The sequence below is a fragment of the Oryctolagus cuniculus genome, chromosome 19 (genome assembly GCF_964237555.1).
Source record: "Oryctolagus cuniculus chromosome 19, mOryCun1.1, whole genome shotgun sequence".
NCBI classification, from domain to species: Eukaryota; Metazoa; Chordata; class Mammalia; order Lagomorpha; family Leporidae; genus Oryctolagus; species Oryctolagus cuniculus.
Genome location: NC_091450.1, coordinates 22833818 through 22857326, shown reverse-complemented (window position 1 = coordinate 22857326; position 23509 = coordinate 22833818). Strand labels below are relative to the sequence as shown.

General features: G+C 42.9%; 1 protein-coding gene across 15 annotated transcripts in view; it reads left to right on the top strand.

Moving 5' to 3' along the window:
- The window catches only part of MRTFB (myocardin related transcription factor B), a 290368-nt gene that overhangs the window by 228315 nt on the left and 38544 nt on the right, over nucleotides 1-23509 (top strand). For all 15 annotated transcript variants that reach the window (XM_070064809.1, XM_070064810.1, XM_070064815.1 and 12 more), the window contains 5 exons: nucleotides 5048-5113; nucleotides 7145-7200; nucleotides 10135-10210; nucleotides 13881-14042; nucleotides 15267-15445. In XM_070064809.1, the coding sequence (XP_069920910.1) occupies nucleotides 5048-5113; nucleotides 7145-7200; nucleotides 10135-10210; nucleotides 13881-14042; nucleotides 15267-15445 (539 nt within the window). The remainder of the gene's footprint in view (nucleotides 1-5047; nucleotides 5114-7144; nucleotides 7201-10134; nucleotides 10211-13880; nucleotides 14043-15266; nucleotides 15446-23509) is intronic.

Below are 23509 nucleotides of genomic sequence, written 5' to 3'. Positions count from 1 at the left end.
TTATACACATTTTTCTCTTTGTTTAAATGTAATAGGGAGCCATAAGTAAAACCCATGAGCTAATAATACATCATCTTGGAAAAATTCAATAATTTTTTTCTAAATGAATTTGATGTAAAACCGTCTATACCCATGTTCTCAGATATCTATAATCTGAAAAGATGATGATTTGTACAAGAAAAAACTGGCCTCATTGCTTTTTTGCCCCTGCCTAATATAGACGTAGTCTTCCTTCTGGGAATTTAGATTCTGTTACATACAAAATTCCATCACAGCAGTGTTTTGGTTACAAAAATCGGGGAAAAAAATCTAATGATAAATAGGGGCTATTTAACAGATTACTTTAGCCATTAAAATAATAAAAGAATGCTTGTCATTATATGCGCAGTATGATCATAGTATACAGAAGAAGAAAATGAAACAGTGTAGTTAGATGAAAACAAAAGCTATCAATGTAAAAACAGTAGTTGTGTCATCTAGGTGATAATGTTGGTGATTTCCTTTGGTTTCTTTGTCCTGTTTATTATATTCCTTTATCCTGTGTAATGAACATATGTGTGAACAATGTGTGAAAAGATTTTTTAAGATTAAAGAAATACCTTTGACTCAGCTATTTGGGAAAGAGGTGATGCAAACCGTAAGCAAATGGATTTATAACTGGTCTCCCTCCATTGATGAGGACCTCTGTGCTTCTGGGAAGTTTCATCATTTGGATGCACACAGTTGTTGCTGAATTCTCGACCTGGAAAACAGTGCTACCTGTAAGAGAATTACCTTCTATCTTCCCTCGGTTTATTTGCTTTATCAGAAAGTCAACATGTTTAAGCCCTACTGGAAACTTAAGAACGTCTTAGGACTATTTGTTGGATTGTTTTAGTTTGTAGACATTTCAAAGGTCATTCTTTCAAAAATGTGCAAATACAGTTATAACATGAATTGTGTTTCACTCGATATTTACGCCGTCTTTTTCCTGAAAGGATGTAGATAGTGACTGTTCTTTCCGACTGACAAGTCAGTAGCTTCACATGTGTTCCTGCATGCCGTTTCTTACCAGATGCTGAATGTTTGTTGACTGACAAATGGAATGGGGGCTGCGATGTTAGCCCAACAGCACAGTTCATCCCCTCAACCAGGCACCAGGACAGTGCTCTTCAGTTCATTGTTCAGACGTGAGGCCGTTGTCAGAGAGGCTGCTTTCATAGGCACAGGAAAGCTGTGCTGGGCCGGTGTCTCGGCTTCGGTGTGCAGCTGTGGAATGAAATCTTATCAACAGCTGCAGAGCGTGTCAGGGTTCAGAGATCGCCCCGCACACCAGCTTACTCCGAGAGCCACAGCTTTGCAACAGGCCAAGAAGTGTTCAGTGACCTGGGCCTTTTCTCCCTCCATCCAGACGTGAACCCCCTAGGGTGAGCGTGGAGGCTGCACAGTGAGCAGGCAGGCAGGACATCTTGATCCCTCTTCCATGAAAGTCTCATCAGGGAGTTGGATGCTCTGCTTTCAGGGTCTCGTGCCCTCTCCTAGTCCTAGATATGTGTGGGCAGATTCTTCCCTGGATGCTGTCTCCAAGGTGCAGGCATCGGTTGTCATTTCTCAAACATTAATGTTCTCACTAACCTAATGTGTGGGAAGTACTAAGGAAGTTTGATTTTTTTTTCTGAGACTATGAGCCTGTTTCCCTTTTTGATACTTATTATACCTAGTAGTTGATTTCAGAATAGCCTTTGTCAAGTTGTAACTGGTTGTATTTGATATGAACAAATACCCTAATTATGGTTTAATACTGACCTAAAGTGGCTGTGTGCCTCATAGAAGTATACTGTGTCGTCCTGTCTACCTTTTGGTGTATATGAAAACTTTTAAAAAGCTGGATAATCAACAGATGTAACACAACTAGTTACTGCCAAGTCTGCCTCTCCTTCCATTTGTATTCTTCCTGATATCTTTGCTTAGAAACAAACCCTCATTCCCTGCTGCTGCTGCTGCTCTTTCCCATGAGTCTGTATCCCATGCTACCCCTCGCGTACGGTCACCTGCAGACACCTGCTAAACATGCTGTTAGTAAGTGAATGCTCCTGGGGGAGACTGATGGCCACTGGCGCTGTGAGTAACGCTTACCGTGTGACATTCTTGCTTCTTGGGTCAGTTACATAGGCAGTCATGCGAGCATTAATTGGGAAGATTATTCTCCCGCTTTCAAGTAGAGTTAAATTGTTCACTGGTTGGTCATACAGAAAAGTAGATGAAAAACAAATAGTTTGTGTTTAATGTTTGTTTGTTTTAACAGTTAGTGATTGGTGTCTGTGACTGCTGTATGAGAAGAAATATGTATTGTGCCTTTGCTCCTAGCAGAGTTCCTAAAGCCCTTATAAATTCCCAAGCAGTTGGGGTGACAGGAGCATAGTTTGTTATTTGGTATTAGTCTTTAGTTCCTGAAGCAAGAGCTTCCATCTAGATCCTTGCAATCTCCAGAATGATAATAGTGCTTTTTGTCTGCTAATGAGATGACAGAAAGCTGGGGACTGGTCACCAAAGAGAGCAAGGCATGGTCAGAAAGAGGGTGACACGGAAGCTCCACACCCCTTCCCCCATATATTACCCTCTATATCCCTTCCATTTGGCTATTATTCTTCATAATAGACCATTAATCGTAAGTAAAGTGCCTTCCTGAGTCCTGTGAAGAAGCACTGTAGCAAATTGTTGAACCTGAGGAGGGGTTTGTGGGAATCCGCCAGCTCTCCAGTATGGGGTGGCCTAGACTAGTTAGTGACTGGCGTCTGAAGTGAGGGCAGCCTCGTGTCACAGAGCCTTCACCTGTGGGATCTGATGCCAGGTTCACAGTGTCAGGGGAGAACTGAGTTGTTTAGCACCCAGTCGCACTGGGACTAGAAACAGGTCAGAGTGACATACATCCTTTGTGTGTATTCCCTCGGGATAGCAGGTGCCTTCCCAGGTCAGCATGGAAGTGTGACTTCTGGTCACAGGTGACTGACCTGGCAAGGCTGCAGTCCTCGTGCATGAGGGGCCTGTGATGGCCAGTGTGCAATCAGATGCTTTCAAGACTAATGAGCTTCTGTCATCAGTGTTTCCTTTGCAAATCAGGTTGTTGCAAATGCATACCTCACTCAAAGATGTCATTCACTCCCAAAAATATGTTTGGTACATTTGTCTCACCAGTATGTATAGTTAATATTTTTTGGTTTGTTTTTGTCTGTTGTAAACCAAAAATGGGTTGTTGCTATTTTCTTTACCTTTTCTTTTTTGCTCCTTTTTTTTGAGGATTCCCCTGGGAGAAAGCCAGCAGACATGGATTGGACCATGATGTTCCAGGAGTGTCAGCCTTGGAGTGGGAGAATTGTTCTAAACCGTTTCTCCTCTTAGACCTCCTTTTCTTGAGATTCTGACTCTTGAATATGACCATCTTAAATGCAGACGGGCATTAACTTTAGCGTTCACAGAGGAATGTTAGTGCGTGCAGGCATTTGGGTGCTGTAGGGTCCATAGGTCAGCTCCTTGGCTATTAATGTTCTCAGTAAAGTACATGAGAACCTGCTCTCCTCAGTAAACTAGAAGTTATCAGAGAAGAGATCTTTGTGTCAGAGCCCAATTGATGCAGAGGACCACAGAACACCCGAATGTCAGAAACATGCAATAGTTTTTAACTTATTCAATTTTTCTTTTGCTTTTTGTAACAATCTATTTCATTTGCTTCAGTTCTAAACAAATCATCAGTGAAGATTTGTGATCCCGTGACCCCAAACAAATAAAAACCAAAAGCCATATTTTAGATTCCCATAAAGGATAACATTCATATCTGCCAATGATAAAACATAGTTTTAAAAGCCATTTTGTAATTTAAACTCGAGTGTGTATGTGTGAGTGTGAATGTGTGTGTGTGTGTGTGTCTAACACTGTACCTTGCTCTGCAGTTAGCACAAGGCCATGGAAAGCAAGGGGGTAGAGGGGCCACAGGCCCTGCTCCTCAAGCCTCAGGGTTTTGCTGCAGGTGAGACACGCCACAAGCCCTGCATTTGGTCCAGCCTCTTGTTCCACACTAGAAAAAGTCTTCTCTCCCCATCATTTGAGAAATTTACGTAGGTCATTTTTTTTTAGCCTATTGACAAGCCTTGACCATAGTCATTTGAACCTTAGTTTCCATCTGTAGTTTGAAACAAAAATCAAAATGGAAACTTAAATTTAATCTGAGGCAAGCCAAGAAAAGTAGTTTTCAAAATCACTTCATGTGTTCCTCATTTCTGAAATAGGTTCATTTTCCAGATACAAGTGTGTACTCGTAGATGCTATAGAAGGAATCTGCTTCAGAAATCTAAGGAAAAAATAATTTGGTTAAATTTGGCAAACTAGACGTCCAGATTCTGTGACATAGAGCCTGGTTTTGACCAGTTCTAATAGTGTACTGTCTTTATTAAAAGAAGCTCTCCATTGATCTCTGGCTTTCTTAGAACCTGTGGAATGGGGTGTGCTATTATGATGGTGCAAAGGTGGTTAAACTTCAGAGTCCTAAGTTAGAAACCACTCCTTAGGTCTCATTTTTATTTTGCAGTTAGATTTCATTAAAGCTATTTAAAATTTGTTCCCAGTGGAGAAGGCCCTTCCAAATAACAGTCTTTCCTTAAAATAAAATTCTACTACTGAGTTTTAAAAAAGAAAAAGTGTCAAGGAATTCCATACTTGTGTTTATATGAGTGAGATTTCTTTATTAACATGTCCCAGTGTATAAGCCAGTTATTTTTATGTATTTGTTATGTACCGTGTGAGTGTATATGGACAAGAACTATTGAGCTTTAGCCATCAAATTGAGATTGTTAACTAGACAGAAAAAAATCTGAATAAACTTCAGAATTCACCAAACAGGCACAATCATGAAATAGTATTCCTTGCACAAATTGGAGGGTGCCAGATGCTATCATTCTCATGCAGTTCTGAAATAGAAATTTATTGAAAGCTTCACTTTACAAAGCCTTCCAGAATTGCCTAAGTTGGTTTCTCAGTGACCTGCAAACTCCATTGTGCTTCTTTCTGTTCACAGTGCTCCAGCTGAGGCTACAACAGAGGAGGACGAGAGAGCAGCTAGTGGACCAGGGCATCATGCCACGTAAGACTGCAGTGTCACTGTCATCCCCAGTGTGACGCGGGGGGTGGGGGTGCCCAAGAAGAATGTGTAAACCACTGCACTTTCAGTTCGTCCCAAATGAATTTATAAAGAAAAACTAGACATCAGTCTGGTCAGCCTAAGAAAATCATTTAGAACACATTTTAAAAGCCAAATACAGGTTAAAAGATGGACTTGAATTTTATATTATACAAAGAATATTATTATAACATTGTGATTCAGCTAATATCTGTTCTTCAAAATTTAACATTGGCTTTCATTTTGAAATAATTGAAGTTATCACTATTAATGGATCTGAGATTACACTTGTAAAAGTAACAGGATAAAATTGATTCACAACCTTATTTTAAGTCTATTTAAGTCAAATTTTTTGGTGCTATACTCTGATCTATATAATTATATACATCTCAGTTATTTACAGGACTGATAAATACTCTATTTATATTTAATAAAATCTTTCTGGCCCAAGTACAGGCATTCCTAAATATCCCTAGAATTTATTTAGGGAATATTTTTGAAAGTTGGTTAATTTTGGAGTATTTGTCCAAGTTATCTTCTTGAACTTTAATCGCCAACTTCAGGGGTGATTTTATATTTGAGGAGGGAAACATAGTTGTTTTATATAGGCCATTGGGATTATTTTTCTGGATGTTGTCCAAAAATTAATTTTTTAAGAGGTGACTTATTGGACTTAAAACACTAGAAAGAAATTACAGAATGAATTTACACTTCCCAGGCTTTGCTAAATCATTGCTACCCTGTAAACCATGTCTTGGTTTATGATTAAGAATTATTTTTCCTCTATGGTAGGTATTTAGTATTTTTCCCAGTGAAACTTTTTTCTGGACTACTCTTGAGTATCTAAATATTTTAAATCTAGCATTACAATAGTAAAAAACTTCTTTGATAATCTGCTAGATTTAGCTACCTCCACATGCTTGACCTTTGAACCAATCAAAGTATATATCAGATTATGTATCAGATTATGATGTTGAATTTGCTCCTACAAGACCAGCCTTAGTCTACTTCTAGGGTCTAGACCCTAGCCCAACCTGATTGTTGTGGGCTGTGCTAATGGGAGTCTGTAGTGCGCTTTCAGTACCAGAACTGATAGTAATGCTCTAAGAGCCGCAGGAATCCTAGTCCTGTATCCCAACAACTCATCTAACAGCCCATGGTTGTAAGTGCAGGTGGTATCAGACAACAGGGGACATACACAGAAAAGATTTTGCAAAGATATTTGGTAACATTAATGTGGTAGGTAATGCTTTGGTGTACTTGGTTTACTAGAATATTCTGGGATTCTAGAATATTGAATATTTTGACAGTATGTTAAAGAGTCAGTATGTCTTTAAGATGAGTTGCATTGTGGTATGGTAGGAATAACATAAACTTTTCAAATTTAAAATCCTAGACTTAAGTTCCGTTTTGACCATCATCTATCAATATGACCTAAAGAATCCACTTACCTTTTTTGATCCTTTCACCATAGTAAGACTCAGACCTACTTTGCTTAGTTGTTGTAGAAAGCAGTGGTAGGATAACCATGATTGAATGCAGAGCCCATAGTGGGCTCTGAGTAAATGGGGCCTCAGGTCAGGGCCATGAGTCCTGAAGGTTCAAGGTTAGATCACTTCTGAGGACATTTGGGCTTTTGCCAGTGGCTTAGATGGCAGTAAGAGCAAAGTCTTAATAAGGAGTCATCAGATAGTTCCCTGGGCCATGGAAATTTGCCATAGTAGTGATCAGAACCAGTCCAACCTGTTATTTGCATTATCATTATGTATAGGACTCTATTTTAAATGTTCACTTGGGTTTTTCTGGTATGTGTGAGATATATAATTTTATTTCTGTGATATCTAAAGTTTCAAGCTTGGCAGATCTCCTAAAGGAACTGGTAAATAATGGATTTGTAGATGTGAACTAATAGGACTATCAAAGTGAAATACCAAAATGTTGGGCTGAGTAGGAACTCTGTTTACACTGTGGAAATGATTTGTTTGCTCCTCACAGCTTTGAAGAGCCCGGCGGCATTCCATGAACAGATAAAAAGCTTGGAACGAGCCAGAGTAAGAAAGTTCACTTTAATACTTTCTACTTTTCTCCTTTATGCTAAAGTACCTGTGGATAAGTAGCCATCTTACTTTTTTTTTTAAGATTTATTTATTTATTTGAAAATCAGAGTTACACAGAGAGAGGAGAGGCAGAGAGAGACGTGTCTTCCATCCGATGGTTCACCCCCCAATTAGCTGCAACGGCCGGAACTGTGCCAATCCGAAGCCAGGAGCCAGGAGCTTCCTCCAGGTCTCCCACGTGTGTGCAGGGGCCCAAGAACTTGGGCCATCCTCCACTGCTTTTCTAGGCCGTAGCAGAGAGGTTTATCAGAAGAGGAGCAGCCAGACTAGAACTGGCGCCCATATGGGATGCCGGCACTTCAGGCCAGGCATTAACCCGCTGAGCCACAGCGCCAGCCCTGCCATCTTACTTTCAAGTAACAGAAGAAACAGTCTGTTTTCAGGAAACAAGACATACAAATTTTATATTCTGGGGTGGTATGATACTGGAGGTTTGTAAACAATAATGACTTTTAAGTTTTGTGGTTTTTTTTTGTTTTGTTTTTTTGTTTTTTTGACAGGCAGAGTGGACAGTGAGAGAGAGAGACAGAGAGAAAGGTCTTCCTTTTGCCATTGGTTCACCCTCCAATGGCCGCCGCGGCCAGCGCGCTGTGGCCGGCGCAACGCACTGATCCGAAGCCAGGAGCCAGGTGCTTCTCCTGGTCTCCCATGGAGTGCAGGGCCCAAGCACTTGGGCCATCCTCCTCTGCACTCCCGGGCCACAGCAGAGAGCTGGCCTGGAAGAGGGGCAACCGGGACAGAATCTGGCGCCCTGACCGGGACTAGAACCCGGTGTGCCGGCGCTGCAAGGTGGAGGATTAGTCTATTGAGCCATGGCGCTGGCTGACTTTTAAGTATTACGCTTATAAAATCAGTGTTGAGTTTTGTACATAAAGGACAAATTACTTCCTCACTTTCTTGCTTTCAGGTCATAAGAATAGGGAGAATTTAACTCTATCAAAGAACATTGCACATTACATTACTTTTCTTTAAGACTGGCTTTATGCATATTCATTCTTTTTATTTTATTTGTTTTTGGGGAAAGTTGTATCACTCAATATAAAGATAAGCATATAATAAAAATCCATTAAGACTCTTTTGGAGTCTTATATAAGGTAAAACGCATTTTAAAACCATATTTTTTTAAGATTTATTTATTTATTTGAAAGGCAGAGTTACAGAGAGGCGGGGTGGGGGGCAAGGAGGGAGAGAGAGAGAGCAGGAGGTCTTCTATCCACTGATTCACTCTGCCAGATGGCCACAATGGCCAGAGCTGCACCAATCTGAAGCCAGGATTCAGGAGCTTCCTCCAGGCCTCCCACATGGGTGCAGGGGCCCAAGGACTTGGGCCATCTACTACTTTCCCAGGCCATAGCAGAGAGCTGGATTGGAGTGGAGCAGCTGGGACTCAAACCAGTGCCCATATGGGATGCCAGCACTGCAGGCAGTGGCTTTACCTGCTGCGCCACAGTGCTGGCCCCAAATCCGTATTGTTTTAAGAGTTGAATGCAATTTGATTAAGAAAATATGATTCAAGATATGAATCACAAAATATAATTCATAAGGATTTTTTAAAAAGATTTATTTGTTTGAAAGGCAGAGTGACAGAAGGGGGACAAAAGATCTTCCATCCCTCGATTCACTCCCCAAATGCCCAAAACAGTTAGGCCAGGATGAAGCCAGAAGCTAGGAACTACATCCGGGTCCCCCATGTGGGTGTGGGAATACAAGTGCTTGAGCTGTCTTCCACTGCTGCCCAGGTGCATTAGCAGGAAGTTGGTTCAGAAGCTGGATATAGCTGGTCCTGGAACCAGGCTCTCCGGTATGGGATGCAGGCATCTCAAGCAGTGGCTTAACCTACTTGGCGAAATGCCCACCCCAAAATAGTAGCATTTTTAGGCGATTTGTTATCTAACAGTATTTTTACCTCAGCTAAAGTGTAGATTTTATTGTTGTTACATATTTAAGTTATTTGTGTCCTGTATTATTCACAAGTCGTCTTCGGGGCAAGTGTTTGGCCTAGAGGTTAACGCTCCAGTTAAGATGCCCACACCCCACAATGGAGCACCCGAGTTCTAGCTCCACTCATGAATCCAGCTTCCTGCTAATGCAGCAGCTGGAGGCAGTGGTGATAGTTCAAGTGGTTGGGTCCCTGCCACCCATGTGGGGGACCTGGATTGAGTTATTGCCTCCCAACTTCTGCCCGCCCTAGCTGTTTGGAGAGTGAACAAGCAGATGTGAGCTCGCGCTCTCTCACTGCCTCTCAAATAAATTTTTTTAAATCTTCTTCAAAATTGTGAACTTGTACCTTGGCACAGTTTTAAAATTTAAAACATTAGCCTTGTGCCACAGCTCACTAGGCTAATCCTCCGCCTGCGGTGCTGGCACCCCGGGTTCTAGTCCTGGTTGGGGCACTGGGTTCTGTTCCGGTTGCTCCTCTTCCAGTCCAGCTCTCTGCTGTGGCCCAGGAAGGCAGTGGAGGATGGCCCAAGTGCTTGGACCCTGCACCCGCAAGGGAGACCGGGAGGAAGCACCTGGCTCCTGGCTTCAGATCGGTACAGCGCGCTGGCCGTAGCAGCCATTTGGGGGGTGAACCAATGGAAGGAAGACCTTTCTCTCTGTCTTTCTGTCTCTCACTGTCTAACTCTGCCTTTCAAAAAAAATTTTAAAACATTACTACTTTCTACCAACACATACTTTAAGATTTTGAAAGCTACAGTTCAAATCATATATTGGATAATAGTTTCTCTAAATACCAGTTTCTATCTTCTTCCCAAAGTCATGACAAAAAAGATATACAATTTATTTAAATGGAGTACCTTTTAAAAAGCTTAAAACCACAACAAAAATAAATAATTTATAGTAATTCTTTTTTTTTTTTCCTTAAAGACTGAAAACTTCCTGAAACACAAGATCCGGAGTCGACCAGACCGTTCTGAACTTGTCAGAATGCACATTTTAGAAGGTAAAGTTTTCATCTCTGCTTATGTTTCTACATTTTCTCAAGAAAAGATGTGAGAGTCTCACCATGTCCATGTATTTCTATTTTAACAACTTTTTACCCCACAGGCTGACATTCTCCAAAGTGGATAGCAGCATGAAGACCCACAGCTAAAATGTTATGTCAGATACATGGGGAAAGTCTGGTGAACTGACTCTTCCCCACCAGCCGGTACCACAGGTGCCTCTACCATACCATTCTGGAAAAAAGTTTTTGATTCAGAGGATTTCTTTACCAAGAGGGACATATGCCCTGCTCAGTAAACCATAAAGGGTACAGTAGCCACAAGTCTGACTTTAGATTTCCAGCTACTTGGATCTTGTTCCTGTCCATCTAGTACAGAACCCACATCCAACATCTTCTCTGTTGCGACTTAGGACAACAGTCTAGTTTGTTCCTACCACTCTCACAAGCTTCTCCCAGTCGCCCACTCCCCGTCACCAAATTATCCCAGTGATCTAGCCTCATTGCTTATGAGGCCTTAGATGCTGTTCCATTCTATCCTTGGCTAAACACATGGCTCAGACCAGGATGCTTTTTTCTGTCTAAAAACAGAGCATTCTTGAAAGTTAGTTCCTCCACCATAGACGGCTGAGTTACATTTTCTCTCATTGCTTGGCTATGCTAACTAATTTATTGAGCAAGACGAGGAGCTTGATCCAATGTTAGTCTTGCGTATGTTAAGGCTTGAAGAGAATTCAGAAGGAATCTGAAAACTTCTCAGACATTTAGACAGTTGTCAAGTAGAAAGAAGATTTGTTTGCTCTGGACCTACTGGTAGAATTAGGGTTGGAGTTAGTGTTAGAACTTGGTAGATATGACAAAGGATTAGACTTTTGCTGAATATAAGGAATAATATCCTAAAGGTTAGAAATGTTCAAAATGAAATCTTCAGGAGGTCATGCTGTCACCGTTGTCAGAGGGATTTGTGGCCTGGCCCACAGATGGAAACTTGCCTTCAGGGAGCTTACATTCCAGTGGCAGAGGCAGGTGATGCACTCGCACAAGTGAATTTCAGATCGGGAAAAGCTCCCTGTGGGGAATCAAGAGGCTGCTGTGAGAGAAAAGGCACAGCTGATAGGCACTAAGAAGTCTCGGGTTTGAGTTTGTACTCTAGGTCTCCAGGGGGGGGTTTCCTCTAAAAAATCTGTGATCATGTGTCTGTCCCCCTCATTCCAGGGAGGGGAGAGGTACGTGCCTTTCTCTGCTTTGGGTTGTGTTTTCAGAAGTCCACTGGACTGAAAAAGCTTTTCCAGAACTCCGGCGGGAGGGTAGAGCAGCTCCCAAGCTGTCGGGGCTAAGTGACTCTTCAGAGAAGCAAGCTCATTGGTACGGACCGGATAAATGGCTCCTTCTGTGCCTCAAAATAGGGACATTTTTGTAGCAACATTGCTGTCGGATTCAACTTCCCATCTAACTGTGACAGTCATGGCAAGCACATTTGTTCAAAAAAAATCATATTTGCTTAAAAAAAAAAAGACTTCCCAACATTTAGAAACAAATGCTGTATATGAATGAACTATAAGTGATGTTTTTAGGACATCTGTTCTGCATTGGGGTTTTTAAAATAAGAAAGAATGTGTCGCCTTTAATTTTAAAATATTAAAAACTGCCCCCTGCTGTTCTCTAACATTAACCCAATTTTGATTGGATTAAACATTTGGCAGGCAAGCGTCTAGATTATTTTCTGAATTTCAGCAGCCTAAATCTAGCTTCACCTTGTGGAGAAGAGAATGATAGAACGAGAAATGAAAACGTAGCAAAGCATCAGGCTCTTCTTACGCACTCCGGGAGTGCTTTCTTCTCAGACTTAGGCTACTGTCCCTGGGCTGATGTTCGAGGGAGGGAGAGGAGAGGAAAGCAGAAGGCCAGCCCACCTGGATCTTCACGAAAGGGTTGAAAGATCAACATAAGGCTAATGGCTAGGTGTAATTCTCTGCCATCTTCCTGTGTGATTCGAAGTGTTTTATCTCAAGATTGAGACCACAGTTGGTTATATAGGAAAATTATGAAGACAAGATGGTCACACTTTTTTTTTTTTTTTGGACAGGCAGAGTTAGACAGTGAGAGAGACAGACAGACAGAAAGGTCTTCCTTCCGTTGGTTCACCCCTCAAATGGCTGCTACGGCCAGCATGCTGCGCTGATCTGAAGCCAGGAGCCAGGCGCCTTCTCCTGGTCTCCCATGCAGGTGCAGGGCCCAAGCACTTGGGCCATCCTCCACTGCCTTCCCAGGCCACAGCAGAGAGCTGGACTGGAAGAGGAGCAACCGGAACAGAACCGGCGTCCCAACCGAGACTAGAACCCAGAGTGCTGGCGCCGCAGGCAGAGGATTAGTCTAGTGAGCCGCGGCACACTATGATATCTTACAGAAGTGTGTATTATTTCCCGATATTTCAGCCTAGGGCTAAGGCCTTCTCTTTGGGGAAAGCTTTGAAGAATGGTGTTCACATCATAAGAGTACAGAGCCATTGTACTCCTACATCTACAATTTCTGTTTAGGGTGCAATGAAAAATTTAAAGATACTTTAAAAGTAATATGAGGTTAAAAACCCTAAATCTCTGTAATTTTCTGCCACATCTTTTACAGTTGTTAATTGTCCAAATTAATTTACCAGTGATTTCTTTTCTCACCTTTGTCGAGTCTTTCCAAAGCGTAATTTGACTTAGGTTTCCAAGAAGTAACTTTTTGAAACATACCACTTTCTCAGAGCATAATTAAAGTATACATTGACAATAGCAGTCAAAACAGTTGCAGATAGTCAAGCTGGACTTTCGGCAAGTGTACGCCTCTGCTAGTAGCAGGGAAGTTGCTCCGGTGTGCTGGGGAGGAGCTTAGCAGCTGTGTCCTCCTGCCCGCAGGATGAAGAACAGCACCGGGCCCTGAGACTTATGCTGTAGGACCTTAGGCAACCAATTTTCAACTCAGAATTTGAGGGCCACACCGTATCATTATTTTTAATCAATTATAAATGCTATTTGGAATGATGGAAGAAAAGTGTTGAGTTACCAGAAATAGAGTAATTAACAGAATAAAGCGAATGAACAAGTAAGGTTATTTATAGTAGTTTCATATCTGTTGCATAAAGTAGTTTCGTTTGTGAGTGCATGAGTTAATGCCTCTGTTCAACCATTGATTACTGTGTGTATATTCCAGCAGGTTCAAGGTTACAGTGAGAAATAAGCCCCACTTCTTAATCATGGTGACTGACGCTCTGGAATGAATCCACCCACATGAACTGTAGCTCTTCCCATTGCCTTTGCAGTGCAGCCAGATCTGGAGCTGTAAACCTCATGAGCCATGGGCCGTGTCTGTCTTGTTCATTCACCCTCTTACCTAAGTGCCAGCGTTTGGCTTGCAGTCACATTAATAAGTGTTGATGTCCACGTTGCATAGGCAAGCCAAAGCTGTCCAAAACTAAGAAATACAAAGTGTGGGTTGGGGCTTTCTTCAACAGTCATTTTCTCTTTCTAGAAGTATGCTGAGATGCTCGCTTCAGCAGCACATATCCTAGAAATACGTTGAGTGCACAAATAAGTCAGACCGTTAAAATTCAGTCACTTAACCTGAAGTGGCACTATGGAATAGAAGTTGTTAATTCAAGTAATGACTACAACTATGTTTCCTCTTTTAGAAACATTTGCAGAGCCTTCCCTTCAGGCTACTCAGATGAAGTTGAAAAGAGCTCGGCTAGCTGATGATCTGAATGAAAAGATTGCTCAAAGACCTGGTCCCATGGAGCTGGTGGAGAAAAACATCCTTCCGGTAGACTCCAGTGTCAAGGAAGCAATTATAGGCAAGCCTCTAAAAATTTACTGTTTTCTGGGAGAAAGTGAACTTGGAAGTTTTAGATCACAAATCTAGTTCAAAGGCCAGTACTAATCAGGAGTCATTTTCTGGGCTAATTAGAAACTGATTAATCCTTACTGTAATTCTTGTTACTGTATGTGGTTTAAGTGTCATAAGCCTGGCATCTGCTGCCAGTTAACGGCTGCCTTGTGTTGTCTGAGGTTTAAGTCTTATATTCTGATGTCATTATCACATTTCCTGAGGGCACTGTTTAGTTTCTGTTACTTCATATTTTTGCAGAGGTTTTATTTTATTTCTGTCTTCTAGGAAAGATAAAGAAAAGTAGCTTGTTAATGTTCAGAAAGGACAAAAGCAGATAAACATAAATGCACTCATTAAAATTGGTAGTAACTGTCCATTTTATTCATTTCTATACTTGGTGACTGATGCTTCTCTTATTCATTCTGGCATAAGCTTTGACAGGAAACTTACACAGCAAGCAATTTTGAAAAGTTATTATCCTATCTTAAAAACTTCATGGTTTCCTTTAATATGAATGTAGGAAATTTGTAGTCAAGAATTGTAAGTAGTACAGTCATCTATGATTCCACTTAATCTCTGATCAGACGTGCTACCATTGCGCCACGAGGTCACTGATTCCACTTAATCTCAAAGAGATAAGCCGCAAAAGGTAAGATATCAGTCTAGCTGGGCTGCTCCTGAGGTAGGAACTCATTAGCAAGTGCCTGGTCATTGCCCCATTTTTTTTTTAACACTTGGGTAACAGGACAGAACCGAAGCAAGGTCCCCCACTTGCCTCTGGGAGCTGTATCTCCTGAATCCTAATCTGTTGAGTATCCTCCCTCCCTCTCGACCTCTACCTCTACCCTTGCTCCTTATTGGTTGAAACAGACGTGTTCTGTCCTCTAGAATGCCCCACATTCTGGGTGACTGATTCCGTCTGTGTTTCCTGAAATATCCCTTCCTATAACCAGTGGTTGGATCCAAAGGCTTGGTCTAATTCAGGTTTGTTTCTCTCCCCACCCAAACAAATTGCATCGTAGGTAGGCAGGTAGCGGCGTGTTCTTCTACTTGGAGAAGCATTATATTCTTTTGTTGTTGTTGTTTTTAGACAGCTTCTTAAATTCTTAGAGGAAACAAAGTTTCTCCTTTTTCATATCAGGTTTGGTATTCAGGGCCAACATGAGTTAAGAGTCACTTCTTTCTTTAGGCGTTGGGAAGGAGGACTACCCCCACACTCAGGGCGATTTCTCATTCGATGAAGACAGCAGCGATGCTTTGTCTCCGGACCAGCCCGCCAGCCAGGAGTCCCAGGGGTCAGCCGCTTCCCCTAGTGAGCCAAAAGCTAGCGACTCACCGTCTTCAGTGACTGCAAACACAGCTGCCCAGGTATTTCACCCCCAAACAAAAAATGTGCCTTGTTTTTTCATATACCAACATAATAGATTTGTACCAGAAGGAACATCTGAAAGTGCTGAAAAAAGAGAGTGTGTTTTTCCAGCACAAAAAGCTCATCACGGTTAGATTCTTAAATGTTAAGTATGTTCACTTTGTTGTGTAGCACATTTCCAGAACCTGCTTGGATGGCAACGTTGAAATGCTATACCCATTAGGCCGGCGCCACGGCTCAATAGGCTAATCCTCAGCCTGCAGTGCCAGCACACCGGGTTCTGGTCCGGGTCGGGGCGCCGGATTCTATCCCGGTTGCTCCTCTTCCAGTCCAGCTCTCTGCTGTGGCCCGGGAGCGCAGTGGAGGATGGCCCAAGTCCTTGAGCCCTGCACCTGCATGGGAGATCAGGAGAAGCACCTGGCTCTTGGCTTCGGATCAGCGTGGTGCGCCGGCCGCAGCGCACCGGCAGCGGCGGCCACTGGAGGGTGAACCAACAATAAAAGGAAGACCTTTCTGTCTGTCTCTCTCTCTCACTGTCCACTCTGCCAGTCAAAACAAACAAAAAAACCAACCAAACAAACAAAAGAAATGCTATACCCATTAAACAACTCCTTTCTTCCCCCATCTACCCAGCCCCTGGCAGCTATCATTCTATTTTCTGTCAATTGGAGTATTCTAGGTACCTCATAAAAGTAAACTCCTGGCCGGCGCCATGGCTTACTAGGCTAATCCTCCACCTTGCGGCGGCGGCACACCGGGTTCTAGTCCCGGTTGGGGCGCCGGATTCTGTCCCGGTTGCCCCCTTTGCCCCTCTTCCAGGCCAGCTCTCTGCTGTGGCCAGGGAGTGCAGTGGAGGATGGCCGAAGTCCTTGGGCCCTGCACCCCATGGGAGACCAGAAGAAGCACCTGGCTCCCGCCTTCGGATCAGCGCAGTGCGCCAGCCGCAGCGCACCGCCCGCGGTGGCCATTGGAGAGTGAACCAACGGCAAAGGAAGACTTTTCTCTCTGTCTCTCTCTCACTGTCCACTCTGCCTGTCAAAAAAAAAAAAAAAAGTGAACTCCTATCATATTTGTCTTCTTATGACTGGCTTATGTCCTTTAGCATGATGTCCTTATGTTGTAGCATGTGACAGGAATCTTTTCCTTTTTAAGACTGAACAGTATTTCGTTTTATATTCTAAAATAACACATCTTGTTTATTCATCCACTGATGGACACTTGCGTTGCTGCCAAACCTCTTGGCTGTTGTGAATAATGGTTCTATGAACAAGGGTGTGCAAACAACTCTTCAGGACCTTGCTTTCAGTTCTTGTAGATATACATCCAGAAGTGACATAAATATGCTATTTCTATTTCAAATTTGTTTTCCTTTTTTAAGTTTATTTTACTTTTTTGAAAGGCAGAATTTCAGGGAGAAAGGAGAGAGCTCTTCCATCCACTAATTCACTCCCCAAATAAGCGCAGTGGCTAGGGCTGTGCCAGGCCAAAGCCAGGAGCCAGCAATGTATTCCTTGGCTCCCACGTGGGTACACAGGCCCAAGCACTTGGGCTTTCTTCTGCTGCTTTGCCAATCTCATTAGGGGGAGCAAGATCGGAAGTGGAGCAGCTAGGACTCAAACTGGCACCCACATGGGATGCCAGCATTCCAGGCGGTAGCTTTACCGGCTACACCACAGCACCGGCCCCTCTAATTTGCTTTCTGTAGCACTTGCACCATTTTATGGTGCTACCAACAGTGAAAATGTGTTCCAGTTTCCCCATATCCTTGCCAACAACTGTTCTTTTCTTTTTTTTTTTTTTTTTTTTAAGATTTATTTATTTATTTGAAAGAGAGGAGAGGCAGAGGGAGTGAGTGAGAGAAAGAGGTCTTCCATCTGATGATTCCCTCTCCAATTGGCCGCAACGGCCAGAGCTGCGCCAATCCGAAGCCAGGAGCCAGGAGCTTCTTCCGGGTCTCCCACGCGGGTGCAGGGGTCCAAGGACTTGAGCCATCTTCCACTGCTTTCCCAGGCCATAGCAGAGAATTGGCTTGGAAGTGGAGCAGCCAGGTCTCGCACCGGCGCCCATATGGGATGCCGGGCGCTTCGGGCCAGGGCGTTAACCCACTGTGCCACAGCGCCGGCCCCCATACTAACTGTTCTAATAAGTGTGAGGTGCTATCTCATTGTGACTGAGATATTCATCTCTGTAGTGGTCCGTGATGGTGAGCACCTGTATGTAGGATCAGTGGAGATAATCTGTCTGTTCAAGTCCTTTGCCTATTTTGTAATCAGATTATTTTTGTTGTAGAAGTCCTTTATATATTGTGTATGTTAACCCTTACCAGACACATGGTTTATATGATATGAAATATCTCATATTTATTTTATACAATATAAATTTCTTCCATCCTAAGGATTGTCTTTTTAGTCTTGATTTTGTCCTTTTGATACACAGTTTTTAAGTTTGATATTGTCCTGATTGTTTTTTTGTTTTATTGCCTGTGATGTTGTTGTCATATCAAAAGAAATCATTTATGAATCCAGTGTCACAAGGCTTTTCTTCTATGTTTTCTTCTAGGAGTTTTTTTTTTTTTCAAGATTTGTTTATTTATTTGAAAGTCAGAGTTACACAGAGAGAAGGAGAGGCAGAGGCAGAGAGAGAGAGAGATCTTCCATCTGCTGGTTCACTCCCCAATTGGCTGCAATGGCTGGAGCTGTGCCGATCTGAAGCCAGAAGCCAGGAGCTTCTTCCAGGCCTCCTACGTGGGTGCAGAGACCCAAGGACTTCGGCTATCTTTTACTGCTTTCCTAGGCCATAGCAGAGAGCTGGATTGGAAGTGGAGCAGCCGGGTCTCGAACTGGCGTCCACATGGGATGCCGGCACTGCGGGCAGCAGCTTAACCTGCTCTGCCACAGCATCTGCCCCATTCTTCTAGGAATTTTATGGTTTGGGGTCGTACGTTTAGATGTTTAATCTATTTTTAGCTGATTTTTTTTTTTTTATTTGAAAGAGAGAGGGAGAGAGGTTCCACCTGCTGATTCCACTCCCCAGCCAGCCAAAACGGCCAGAACCGCACCGATCCAAAGCCAGGAGCCAGGAGCTTTTTCCAGATCTCCCACACCCCACACAAGTATGGGGGCTCAAGGACTTGGGCCATCTTCTACTGCTTTCCCAGGCCATAGCAGAGAGCTGGATCGGAAGAGGAGCAGCAGGGACTAGAACCGGTGCCCATATGGGATGCAGGCGCTTCAGGCCAGGGCGTTAACCTGCTGCGCCACAGCGCCGGCCCCAGCTGACTTTTGTATATAGTATTACGTAACACATCTTTTTTTTTTTTTTTTTTTTTTTTGTATATAGATATCCAGTTTCAACTGGATGTTTGTTGAAGAGATTGTCCTTTCCCCATCGATTGGTTTTGGTACCCTGTTGAAGAACATACGATCATAAACCTAAGGGTTAATTTCTGCTCTTGCCATTGGTTTGTACATCTGCTTTTTGCCAGTACCATATTGTTTCAATTACTATAGCTCTGCAGTAAAATGTGAGAATTATAACTTTGTTGTTCTTTTTCAAAACTGTTCCGGCTACTCAGTTGCTTGAGACTCAGTATGAATTCTAGTATAGGTTTTGAGATTCCATATGAATGTTAGTATAGATTTTTCTATTTCTGTAACAAATGACACAGAAAAAATTATCTTTATAGAGCATATAATAATAGAATAATTCTGTATATAACTTTTATACTTTAATAATTACTAAATAGCTTTTTTTAAACTATTTATTTATTTATTTATTTGAAAAGCAGAAAGAGACACAGGGAGATCTTCCATCCACTGGCTCACTCTCCAAATAACCACAACACCCAGGGCTGGACCAGGCTGAAGCCAGGAGCCAGGAGCTCCTTTCGGGTCTCCCACATGGATGCAGGGGCCCAAGTACCTGGGCCATCTTCTGCTGTTTTTCCCAGGCACATTAGCAGGGAGCTAGGTATCAGAAGCAGAGAAGCCGGGATACATACTAGCGCCCATGTGGGGTGCCAGCCCTGCAGGTGGGGACTGCAGCACCAGCCCCTAAATAGCTTTCTTAATAAATATACACCTGGATAATTTTTAATGACTAGAAGTTGTTTCCCATTTTTACTCCCATACATATATAAGACCCCTGTTGTATTCTCACATACTTACTCTATCCTGGTTTTTTAATACATATATGTTGGGAACTTGTCTAACTATTTCTTTGGATAAATTACTAGGTATGGAAATGGACTTGTTAGGCAAAATACAGGCACTTTACTGCCTTCCAGGAACATAATACAGGTTTCCATAATCACTTTGTTTTTACTACAAGTCCGAGGGTATTTCAAGTTCATGGAGGGGCCAGCATTGTGGTATAGTTAAACCACCACTTACAACACCGGCATCTTGCATTAGAGTGCCACTTTAAGTTCTGGCTACTCTACTTCCAATCTACCTTCTTGCTAATGCATCTGGGAAAACAAAGGAAGATGCCTCAAGTACTTAGGCCCCTACCACCCATGTGGGAGACCAGGATGGAGTTCCTGGCTCCTGCCTTCAGCCTGGCCCAGCCTCCATGTGTTGTGGCAATTTGAGGTGTAAACCAGCCAGTAGAAGATCTCTCCCCTGTCTGTCCTTTTGTCTGTCAGTCTGCCTTTCAAGTAAATAAATAAATCTTTCTTAGGAAGAGTTCATGGGAAAATGGAACTGAATTTATTTATTTATTCATTTATTTGTTTGTTTATTTATTTAAAAGGTGGAGTTACAGAGAGAGAGAGATCTTCCATCCCCTGGTATATTCCCCAAATGGCTGCAGCAGCCAGAGCTGAGTCAGACAGAAGCTAGGGGTGAGTGAGCATTCAATCTAGCAACGAAGACACCTACATCCCATATGTGGCTCCAGCTTCCTGCAAGTACAAAGCCTGGTGAGCAGCAGTGAGGACTCAAGTAACTGGGCTCCTTGCCACCTACGTCGGAAACCGGGATTGAGTTTCTGGCTTCCGACTTCAGGTAGCTCAGTCTCTTGACATTGTTTGGGGTGAACCACTGGATGGAAGATATCTCTGTATCTCTGTCTCTGCCTCAATGTCTCTTTGCCTCACAAATAAATGAGTTCATTTTGGTGCAAAAAAATTTTAAATCCATGGGATTATATTCAAAAAGTACATGGAAAATGTGTATTATGAAAAAAAATACATAAAACTTTTAGCACCTAAATAAACTTTTAAAAATATTTATATATTTGAAAGGCAGAATTACAAAGAGAATGAGGGAGAAACAGAGCTCTTCCATCCACTGGTTCACCTCCCAGATGGCCACAACAACCATTGATCTGGGACAGGCCAACGCCAGGAGCCAGTAACTTCATCTGGGTCTCTCACAAGGATGGTAGGGGCCCAATATTTGGACCATCCTCTGCTGCCTTCCCAGGCACATCAGCAGAAAGCTGGGTCAGAGCAGAGTACCCAGGTCTCAAACCGGCATTCCAGTATGGGATGCTGACATTGAAAGCCGTGGCTTGACCCAGTGTACCACAACACCAGCCCCCAAAATAAACTTTGACTTCTATTTTCCTGTGAACTTTCTGAACTACCTTCTTAGGTAGTATTATTACAGTAAGCATTGGCGATTTGAATGTTTTGGTTATTGGTGAGGCTGAATTCACTTGTTCAAGAAATATTTATTGAACATCTATTTTATATAAGATTGGGTATTGAGAATCTAATACATACAAAGGAATCAAATATTTATTATTGCAGTAGAAATTCACACTGCCTATATTTAATGGGTGTTCATGTTTGTGTACTACATATACTTTTTAAATTTCTCCTTACAACATTTTGCCTTACCAAAATCTTAATAGTACCTGGGTCCGAAAAAGTCCTTGGAAAATGCATGTTATCTTTTTAATTCCATTATCTATGAGCTTTTTGAAGCCCCCTCGTATTACTTTAAAGTCAAAACTATTGAGCTACCTAGTGGGAGTGGGTCAAGTTCAGCAGAAAATATTCTTTTTCTAAGCCTAGCATCGAAATTTTTGAGTTGGAAACGAATCTAGCAGTTAGCTGCATTACCCCTTGCATAAGAGGTACCTGGCTCACCAAGGTATGACAACTTGGGATTAAAAATAGTTTCTTATAGCATTTGTTCTCAGTCATGAACATATGTGTTATAAACTCAATTGTTAGCATTATTTTCTTCATTGTATTCATCATCATAATCTGAAATAAGTTTATTTGTTGTCTCTATGCCTCCAACTAAGATGTATACCTAGGAAAAGAAGGACTTTGGCTGTTAGAGAACAAGAGCCACTTTGGAGAGAGCAAGACTTCAACATCTAGCACAGGGCTTGGTTGCAGAAAGGTGCTCAGTACATGCTGAACTGAATGAAACACCATGAAAGCAGATGGACAGAGTGCCAGAGGAGCTGGGTGAAGCTGATCCTGCTTCCCTTTGAGAACAGAGCCTCTACAGCTTATCCGCGCTGGTGTGGGTGGCTATAGGCCAGATTACCCTGTCAGTGTTCACAGGGGAGGAGTGACTGTGGCCTCAACCTGCCTGCCAGAAGGCTAAGGCTAAGTGACCAGCCCCCAGTCTAGTCTGAGCAGAGAAAGGAAGAGCAGGCCCTACTGTGTTCTCACATATTTGCTGCACCCTGGTTTGAGCTTTAAAAATAAGGCTAACAAGAATGTCAAATATGCAACTGAACCCCATTTAAAAACAGCTCCACTTATCCATTTGAGTTGTTTGGTCTGTGCTTCTGTCTGAGTAGGTCAGGATGTCAGATAGCTATTAGCATGGACTTAGCTTTCAAAAACATAGAATGTTTGTCACCTCAATCATCTACCATTTAATGGCTTTGAGACAGTTCCACCTGTGTATGAGGTTATTATTCTTTCCTTATATTACTTGGAATATTATGGCTTTTAATTTGCTCTTAAAACTTAGTCTTCAGCTAAGTTGGATTTTTGTTTCTCTGTCTCCCACATGGGTGGCAGGGACTGAATCACGTGAACCATATGCTGTTTCCCAAGGTCTGCGTCAGCAGGGAGCTGAAATCAGGAGCACAGCTGGGCCTGGAACCCGGGCACTTAGATATGAGATGCCAGGGTCACAAAGTGGCATCTTAACAATTAGGCCAAAATGCTCACCCCTCCAGCTGAGTTTGTAAGTGAGAAACTTTAGCCAGAGGCACTCCCCTTCCCACCCAGTAGACCAACGTGCCAGAATCCCTTAAAGGAAAATCAAAATAGCAGTGTTTCTTAGAGAGCAAATGTGGTCTGGTTATTGCCAGTACAGCACACAGGAAGCTTTGGGTCACCCCTGAACTTAGGCGTTAGCTTCCAGTCACACATTCAGTATGGCAGCAGCATCGGTTCTGCCTGCCATCAGCAGACCATTGAGTGCCGTCAGCAAGACTGATGTGAAGAGACCCGGTGGAGAGAATGTTCACAATCAAGAAAAAGAAGCTTGAGTGGGGGATGGCTCTCCTGGCCTCTGTTCCTGGAGACCTCTTTCGCTTGTGTGTCTTTTTTTTTTTTCCTTTAATTTTTTTTTTTTTTTTTTTTTTTTTTTTTTTTTGACAGGCAGAGTGGACAGTGAGAGAGACAGAGAGAAAGGTCTTCCTTTGCCGTTGGTTCACCCTCCAATGGCCGCCGCGGCCGGCGCACCACGCTGATCCGATGGCAGGAGCCAGGAGCCAGGTGCTTTTCCTGGTCTCCCATGGGGTGCAGGGCCCAAGCACCTGGGCCATCCTCCACTGCACTCCCTGGCCACAGCAGAGGGCTGGCCTGGAAGAGGGGCAACCGGGACAGAATCCGGCGCCCTGACGGGGACTAGAACCCGGTGTGCCGGCGCCGCTAGGTGGAGGATTAGCCTAGTGAGCCGCGGCGCCGGCCCTTGTGTGTCTTTTATACATTCCCTTGTATTTGCAGAGTCTGACAAAAATCCTTGTTTTACTTTTTCTTGGATAATTACAGAGGCAGATCCCCAATAACTATGCTACATTCAGGTCAACAGAGGTTATCCTTAAGGAGGACTGGAAGTATGCCCTAAGTGTTTTGTTTT